We start from the raw sequence: 8,916 nt of genomic DNA, 5'->3' as shown, positions 1-8,916 counted from the left end.
TCCATTTTTTAAATTATGTTGTTAAATTTAGGTCAACTCGTCCTCATTCGCAAAAGTCATTTTAGCTAATGCATCCACTGCATGATTATTCTCTCTAGAAGAATACCGCACGAATCACTTGTCTTCATAACATAAATTTTGTCAGATTCTTCTAACAAGTAAAATATTTGCTCCAGCTAAATGACGATCGCAAAAAACTTTGCCTACCTCGAAATTATCTAATTGGATGAAGACCTATTATGTCCTTGCTTCTGAAGCAAGAGCAAACCATCCAAAATTCCCCATAGCTCAGTAACAAAGACCGAACACTTCCCTAAAAGTTGATTATATCCTAAAATCTACTTCCCCATTGATGTGCGACAACAACTCAACTAAATTGTAAATATATAGTTGGTATAGATAGATAAAATAAATATTATTTTCTCATTTCTAGCCTTAATAAGGATACGAAATAAAGATTTTTACTTCCTTATATGATTCGATATGATTTTTATTTCCAAATATGTTAAACTCAAAAGGTAATATACAGCAAACTTATCTCCAACAATTTTATTTTAAAATGAATTTCTAGTATAAAAATAAGGGTAAACTATAAAAATAGTCATTTTTGTTCACTTCAAATTACATTTTAGTCATTTATGTTTGAAATGTTACGTTTTAGTCACTCTGCCGTTAAGCTCCATTACCTCCCTAAAGACAATCTTATGTGGCAGTCCAAATGGGTTTTAAATACCAACTTAGATGTCCAATTAGGATGAGAATAGTTTTTTTAGTCAAAACGGAAAAGAAAACTAAAAAAAAAAAAGAGACGAACATTTGTTCTTTTCCAGTTCAACGTATAAATAATTTAAAATTTTTAATTAATTAAATTTATTTAATTAAAAACCTATTGTCATCCCAGTTGGATATCCAAGTTGGTATTTAAAACCCATTTGGATTGCCATGTAGTATTGCCGTTAGGGAGATAATGGAACTTAACGATAGAGTGACCACTTCGTAACAAAACGATAATATAAGTGACTAAAACGTAACATTTCAAACATAAGTGATTATTTTTGTAGTTTACCCTAAAAACAAATATATGATATTTGTACAAGATCCAAAATTTGGGACTAGAATTTTCTCCCATTAATGACGAGTGTTTCAGCCAGCAGCAAAATAAAGACAATGAAAAGGACTTAGATGAATGAAGACCACATTTAAAAGAAAAATGAAATTACAATTTATCAGGAAATATATATATATATACACATATATCTATCTTTCCTTCCATAATTTTCCATAGGAAACTTCTTGCAAGCTTCGTTACCCAATAATTTGCATTATAAATAGCAAAACACCCGTCACTCTGCTTTCATCATAACTGGTTGATACACAGAAGTACCAAGCTTCAAGCATTTCATGTTAATGGTGATATTCCCTTTGACAACATGTCTCCCCTTAGCAAGAACGACTTGCGACGGATTTTCGAGAAGCTTGACAAGAATGGGGATGGCTTGGTTAGCCTGGAGGAGCTTAATTGGTTGCTTGAGAGAATCGAAGTCCAGTTTAGCCTTGAAGAATTGGAGTCCTTAGTGGGAAAACCTTGTCTTGGCTTTGAAGAATTCTTGTTCTTCTATGATTCCGTCTCCAACCACAACATCAAGATTGAGGCAGCCATTGATGATGAGGAGGAGGAAGAAGAAATAATGATGGTCCATGGTGGCGGTGATGATGATGATGATCATGGAGACAGTGACCTTGCCAAGGCATTCAAGGTGTTTGACTTGAATGGTGATGGCTTCATTTCATGTGAGCAGCTTCAAAGCGTGTTGGTAAGACTTGGTTTATGGGATGAAAAGCAAGGCAAAGATTGCAGGAACATGATTTGCTTCTATGACACCAACTTGGATGGCATGATTGATTTTGAAGAATTCAAAAACATGATGCTACGTACAGTTTCTTAATTCCAAGGGTTCATCAATGTTATGAACACAATTATCAGCCTTGTTTCCCCAATTGAGTTATCCCTTCCTCAATAAAAGTGTTTTCGTTTGAGAACTAATTGCTGGCAGCTCTACTGTATTAAGCAAAAAATAAAATTTTATATCTATGGTGTTTTTCAGATCCTACTACAACCTTGTAATATTTTTTTATCTAGTTTGATATTTACAATGCATATGTTCGTTTGTGTTGATTGTTGGTTGCAATTAAAATTTTATATACTTTTTATTTTTTATGAAAAATATTAGAAACAAATTTTTGATATAATTATCTATGGATAGAAATATTTGTTCAAGTTTGAAAATTCCTCTAAAATTTGACAAGGTTAAGATAAAAATACTAGACTTAGAAAATGAGTTTAGGTAATAAAAAAAATCTTTATAAAATTTGAATGGCACTGGAGCTCTAATTCTTAAAACTAAAAATTTGACCCGGCCCTATCTTAACTCATTTTTTAGTTTTTAATATATTACTTTTTCTTTTCTTTTATATATTATGTAATGCATATGACACGAAAATTAAATATATAAAGATATAATATAAAAATTAAAAAATATATTAAATTATTTAATTTTAAAATTTTAATAAATCGAAAAAAGTATATATGATGGTTAAGATATCTATAATTATTAGATATTAAATTAAAAGGTTATATTTTAAAAAATACATATAAAATAAAAATATCAACAACCTTAAAAATGAGTTAAAGGTAAAAAAAGGTAAATTACACCCAAGGTCACTATTTTATTAGTAAATTTATATTTTGATCACTTAACTTTAAAAAATTATAAAATGATGATTAAATTATAATGAAAGTTACAAGTAACAATTACCATGGATTACTATCCACAGACCAGCACTGTCCATCCAATTTATAACCAGGGTCAAGGGTACAATCAGAAAAAGAGCAGCCCAATCAAAATTCCTATTTACATGTTGGTCCTTTATTTGATTTTTGTTTTTCATACAACTTTTAGTTTTTTTTTTCAAAAAAAAAAATTGGTTTATGTATTAATTAAGAAATAAAAATATAATATTTTTTACACAGTAAATATATAAAATTTAGTTTCTTATAACTTAAAATATATATAATAATTAAATACGTATTTTTATTATAAAATTATCAATAATAAAAATAAAATATTACATGAATAATAAAAAATCATTTAATAAAATAATTATTTAATATATAATTTAATTATTTATTAATTTTACAAATAACAAATAAATTATTTTTTATTATATACATTTTAATTTAATGTTTTTAATAAATTTTTTTTACTCTAAATTATCTCTCGCCACCGTTTTGATTGAATCTAAATATATATCTCACCACTAATTTTAATCTCTCTATTTTACCTTAGGCATTTTACAAATATGAGCATACTTATAAATATTTTAATTTAATTGCACTAGACATCTCCAACTATGTCTCTCATTCTAAATTGGCCCCTAAACTTCAAAACATTTTAATTATACTTCAAAATTATCAATATTATATCAATCAAGTCCTTTCATTATTAAAATAGTTAATTTAACCATTAAATGATACTTCAAATCTTATGTGGCATAATTTAAGATAAAAATTTTAAAATAAAGTAAAACATTGTCAAAAATTTTAAAATAAAGTAAAACATTGTCACATAACTTTTAAAAGTAAAAACTAAAAATAAAATAAAACTGAAAAAAGAGAGGGCGAGCGATAACATTTCCATAAAAGCTTCGAAAACCTCAAAATCAAGATTTTTACAACACTCATGTCCACAATATTGATTTTTTTTTAAGTTCATTTTAAATTATGTCACACGAGATATGATTTCAAGTTAACTATTAAATTAACGATTTTAGTAACAGAAAGACCATATTGATATAACCTCGATAGTTTAGAGATGTAAGTAGAATGCTTTAAAGTTTAAGAACTAATTGAAAATGATGGTCATAGTTTAGGAATGCCTGGTGTTATTAACTCAAACTAATGCCTGGTGTAATTAACTTAAACTATGTGAAATTCATATTTTAGATCGAATCAAACTTAAACAATTATACGTATGAATTAGATATGATACATGAATCCGATCCAAATTCAGCTAATGAACCAGATAGACTATAGAATTTAAATTGAGATTATTAAAATCATCAATCACCTCAGGGATAGACTGATTAATATCCAAACTAACCGAGCTTCTAGACTTGCATATATTTATATGCAAGTTGAAATGCTTTCTTTGTTTGCCATAGCTATTCAAAATATCAACTTTACAAGATAATAGCTATGGATTTGTTTTTATGGTACTAGATTTTCATTTTTCATTGAACACTCCTCGTCTGAAAAGGCAAGCATGAACTTTCAAATTGGAAAAATCTCCAAATGACATGGAAATCTCAATATCTTTTCTATATATTTGTCATGAAAGGAAGAAGCTTAAGATCCCATTGGGAAGCCCACAATTGAACAATTCAATCTGGCCGTACTTAGCTAAAAGGCCTAAGGTATCACCGGATTCAATTACATAAAATACTAGTTATAAATTATTATAATTTTTGTAATATTTAATGTAGTTGTGTAATTATACAAAATATTATCCAATTATAAAAATTATTACAATATTCTTAATATTTTGTGCAAACTACGCAAAATATAATTAACTTGCACAAATTATTATAAATTTTGTAGGGCAAAAACTGGTGTGATTAGTCATTTATTTCCATAAATTTTAAATAACAAAATATTGGTTTGATAAGTAACAAAGTGATGAAAGTGAGTGATATTTTCAAGAATGGTGAATATGGTTGATGATGTCATGACTAAATGGGTTCGATATTGCGTAACTGGATTTCATGTTTTTAACAATCCATTCTGAGGGTAAAGAAGATGAAGCTGATGATCTAGTTGAACATTGAGTTTCAACTTCCTATATTGTAACCCAAAAAGAAAGTAAGTGATAGTTTTCACTCATGTCAATGTGAGTTTTAAATATCACTTATGTAAATATTTGTTCCAATTTTACCCTTTTCCAACAATCACTTAATTTTACATTGTTTCTCTCTAAAAAATTACTTTACCCCTTTTCTTGATTTTGAATTTTTTCTAAAATTGTATCGCTTTAATCAGTAACTCACAGCCATTAATCTTTTACTATTATTATTTGGAATGGAATAAAATTAATCAAATAAAATTATGTATGCAGTTTTATATGGGAAACTCATCATAACTTTAATGAGATTAAAATAGAACTTATGTAAATTATTTAATTGAATAAAAATCTAAATTACATATGTGAGTCTTAAGGTGACCCAAATAGGTTTCAAAGGTGGCCTGCTCATATGGGAAGGGTGTTTGTCGCGAAAGCAAACAAGGGTGGAGGCATAGGAGTCCTTATAGGTTAGGATTGTCACCCAAGTTGTTTGTTTAGCCCTTGTACTCTTTATTTTATTGGTAACTCTAAATAATTAGACCTTTAATAAGCTTTTTATAAAATATGTAATATCGTTGAAGTGAAAAGATTGATAAAAAATCACGAATTGATGAAAATTAGAAAATCCTAGTTTTCAATTACTCATTTGACTAAAAGAGAGAGATAGATTGTTTGATATAATTCTTCTTTATGGAATTTTGAGTAAGTATTTGTTTTTTGAATGTCACCTACTGGTTGCATGATTACAAGTTATTACAATATTCTTAATATTTTGTGCAAACTACGCAAAAATTGGTGTGATTAGTCATTTATTTTCTATTAATTATGTAAGTTTTAAATAACAAAATATTGGTTTGATAAGTAAAAAAGTGATGAAAGTGAGTGATATAGAACAGGAGACACAAAAAGGAATTTAGAGAAGAAGGTTTTTATTCATTGTATCTCTTGTCAAACAATACTAACCTATATACATAGAGGAATAACAAACTTTTTAACAATAATATATTTGAACTTTAAATGATGGATAATAAAGCTGATAATATTACTAAATAAGAGGAAGAATCCCAACAACAAGATCAAGGTAGTTGAAGAATCTTATTATGCCCTCGTAAGATGGACGGCGTTGCAATGAGGCCAATATTGTTGAAGACGTTAACGAACTATCGGCGAGGTAACGATTTTGTGAGACCATCATTAAGCTGGTCGGTAGTGGAAATATGAGACACACAAAGACAACTGCTTTGTACTTGTTTAAGAATGAAGTGGAAGTCTAGCGCAATATGCTTCATGCGCGAATAAAATACTGGATTAGCACAGAGATGAGTGACACCAATATAGTTACAATATATCACAGGCTATTATGGTATGATGACACCGAGTTCAGACAGAAGGGAACACAGCCAGCGTAACTCAACAACTGTATCAGCCACGGGATGATACTCAGCTTCGGTAGAAGCTCAAGCAATCGTTTTCTGTTTCTTTGAGCTCTAAGATAAGGGATTGCGACCAAGATAGATAATATAAGCACTTGTAGAGATAAAACAATCTTTGTCACCAGCCCAATCAGCATCAGAGAAAGCATGAAAGGCAAGAGGTGAATGATGATGGATGGAGAAGCCATGATCCAAGGTACCACAGAGGTAGCGTAATAGTCGTTTGACAAATCTAATGGTCGATCATGGGTTGATGCATGAACTGTGACAACTTGTTAATAGCATAGGAGATACCGAGTCTTGTTAACTAGTGATACTGAAGACTGCCAACAATGGTGCGATAGGCAGATGCATCTGCTTATGGGGAACCAAAATGTAATTGTAAGAAACACCAAGGAGGACATGGGTGTTGAAACCGGTTTAGTTTCAGTCATTTGAGCTCTGTAAAGAAGGTCAGCAATGTATTTACGCTGACTAAGAAATAAACCATTAGCATGGGGAATAATTTCGACACCAAGAAAATAATGCAAGTGATCAATTCCTTTAATGAGAATCGGGCGGATTGGTGCTGAAGAAACTGAGATATAGCCGAAGAGGTATTGTCGGTGATGATGAGATCATCAACATAGACAAGAAGATAAATGACAGCATTGTGGCCACGAAAGACAAACAGCAAGGTATCGGCATTGGAGTTGATAAATCCAAAAGATAGCAAGAATGACCGTAATTCATGGCACCAAGCACGTAGAGCCTGTTTAACCCCATAGATAGCTTTTCGAAGCTGGCATACATGATTAGGATTATCGCGGTCGATGAACCCTATAACAGCCCGATTTTAGCTATATCAGAATAGTGGTTTTGGGACCACAAATTCGAGGTAAAAATTATTTTAATATTATTTTTTGTGTTTTAGCATGTGATTGTATATGTGTGAAAATTTTGTGAAATAATTTTAACGTTTGAGCGCTTAAATTGATAAAAGGACTAAATTGCATAAAATACAAAAGTAGCATGCTATAAGTTAAAAGTGCTTAATTACTATGAGACATTAAATGAAAGGTCATTATGATGTAATTAGACTATTTATAGTGAAATTTTACATAAATGACCATCCATTAAGTGTTATTTTATGTTTATATTAAAGGTTAATATTGTAAATTGGTTAATAAGTTATAATAGTTAAAACAAATAATAAAATTATTTGTTTTCATCATATTCCAGCCAAAATTACAAGAAGGAGAAACCATTATCAAAGCTTCAAGTGTTCAGTTCATGCATGATTCAATAGTAAGTTCGTTTTAGCTCGATTTTTGATGATTTCTACATTTTTATGATCGTTGCTTTGAATACGAGCTAGCCCGTACCTTCATTTCTAAAACTGTTAAAGAATTCAATAGTTTCCATTGATGAAAGTGTGTGTAATTTGATGATTTAGGATGGTTTATGAATGTTTGATACTAGATATACAAGTTTTGTAAAGTGAATTTTGACAAAAATGTCAATTAGGGGTTAAATTGTGAAAATGTAAAATGTTGTGGTAAAAAGTGTGAATAAAATAAAATTATGGGCTGCTAGTAACAAGTATTAAATTTGGCTGTCATGGGTTTGTACCCAATTGAATGAATTTGCAATTTTATGATATTAGGACTAAATTGTATAAATGTGAAACTTTAGAGGCTAAAGTGTAAAAATGCCCAAATAGGTATTTTTAGATGAAATTGAATAAATAGGTGATTAAATGAGTTAATTTTGAGTGTATATAGATCAAGAAAGAAAGAAATCGAATATAGATCGGGAAAAATCGAAGGTTATAGAATAGTCGATCCAGTCCCTCTATTCCGACTACGAGGTAAGTTCATATGCAAATAAATGTTATTGAATTGAATTATATATGTTTTATTATCATTGAACTGCTATGAATGTCGAACGAGTAAATACGAGTAAGAATCGACAAAGTTACGATATCCGAAAGTCTCGTACGAACCTTAGGAATAGTACAGGATAAGAATGCCATGACATTAGGTTATCGAAATGTGATTACATGTAAGACCATGTCTAGGACATTGGCATTGTATTGTGATTACGTGTAAGACCATGTTTGGGACATTGACATCATATTATGATTTTGTGTAAGACCCTGTGAAGGACAATGGCTTCAATATGTGATAACATGTAAAACCAAATATGGCATTGTACGAGCTTTATGTGATTTCTGAGTATCCTTAACATTTTCGAATGGTTCAACGGGCAAACTCAAGTCGAGAAAGAATGTGTGAATGAGTTAAATAGCTTAAGTACGTACGAGATTCATACGAGTAATGAAAGAGAAGTATTCGATGAATTCAATTATGATATTGAATATGTGTTCAATGAGAAAGGTTTGTGAACTTGTATGTGTTTATCTATGCTTATCATATTTGAATTGATATGCAATTATTCATATAATGACTTTATTTGTATATGGCTTACTAAGCTTTAAAACTTAATTTGTGTGTGTTCTTTCCATGTTTTATAGATTATCGAAGCTAGCTTGGACTTGAGGATCGTTAGGAAACGTCATCACACCATCGATCAACTTGTTGGTA

The 8,916-nt window shown here is 29.9% G+C and overlaps 1 protein-coding gene across 1 annotated transcript; it reads left to right on the top strand.

The window, feature by feature from the left end:
• The first annotated feature begins 1,233 nt into the window (after positions 1–1,233).
• On the top strand, positions 1,234–2,176 carry LOC121229458 (probable calcium-binding protein CML44). Its single transcript, XM_041113872.1, has one exon. The coding sequence runs from the start codon at positions 1,431–1,433 to the stop codon at positions 1,944–1,946; it is 516 nt and encodes a 171-aa protein (XP_040969806.1). The 5' UTR covers positions 1,234–1,430; the 3' UTR covers positions 1,947–2,176.
• The last annotated feature ends 6,740 nt before the right edge of the window (positions 2,177–8,916 follow it).

This window comes from Gossypium hirsutum, chromosome A01 (genome assembly GCF_007990345.1).
Source record: "Gossypium hirsutum isolate 1008001.06 chromosome A01, Gossypium_hirsutum_v2.1, whole genome shotgun sequence".
Classification (NCBI taxonomy): Eukaryota; Viridiplantae; Streptophyta; class Magnoliopsida; order Malvales; family Malvaceae; genus Gossypium; species Gossypium hirsutum.
Note: the sequence above shows the minus strand (reverse complement) of the source record. Positions and strands in the feature narration are given on the sequence as shown.

Bases quoted from the DNA above. Each gene is read 5' to 3' on its own strand.
- LOC121229458 (XM_041113872.1), top strand. From the start codon at position 1,431: ATGTCTCCCCTTAGCAAGAACGACTTGCGACGGATTTTCGAGAAGCTT.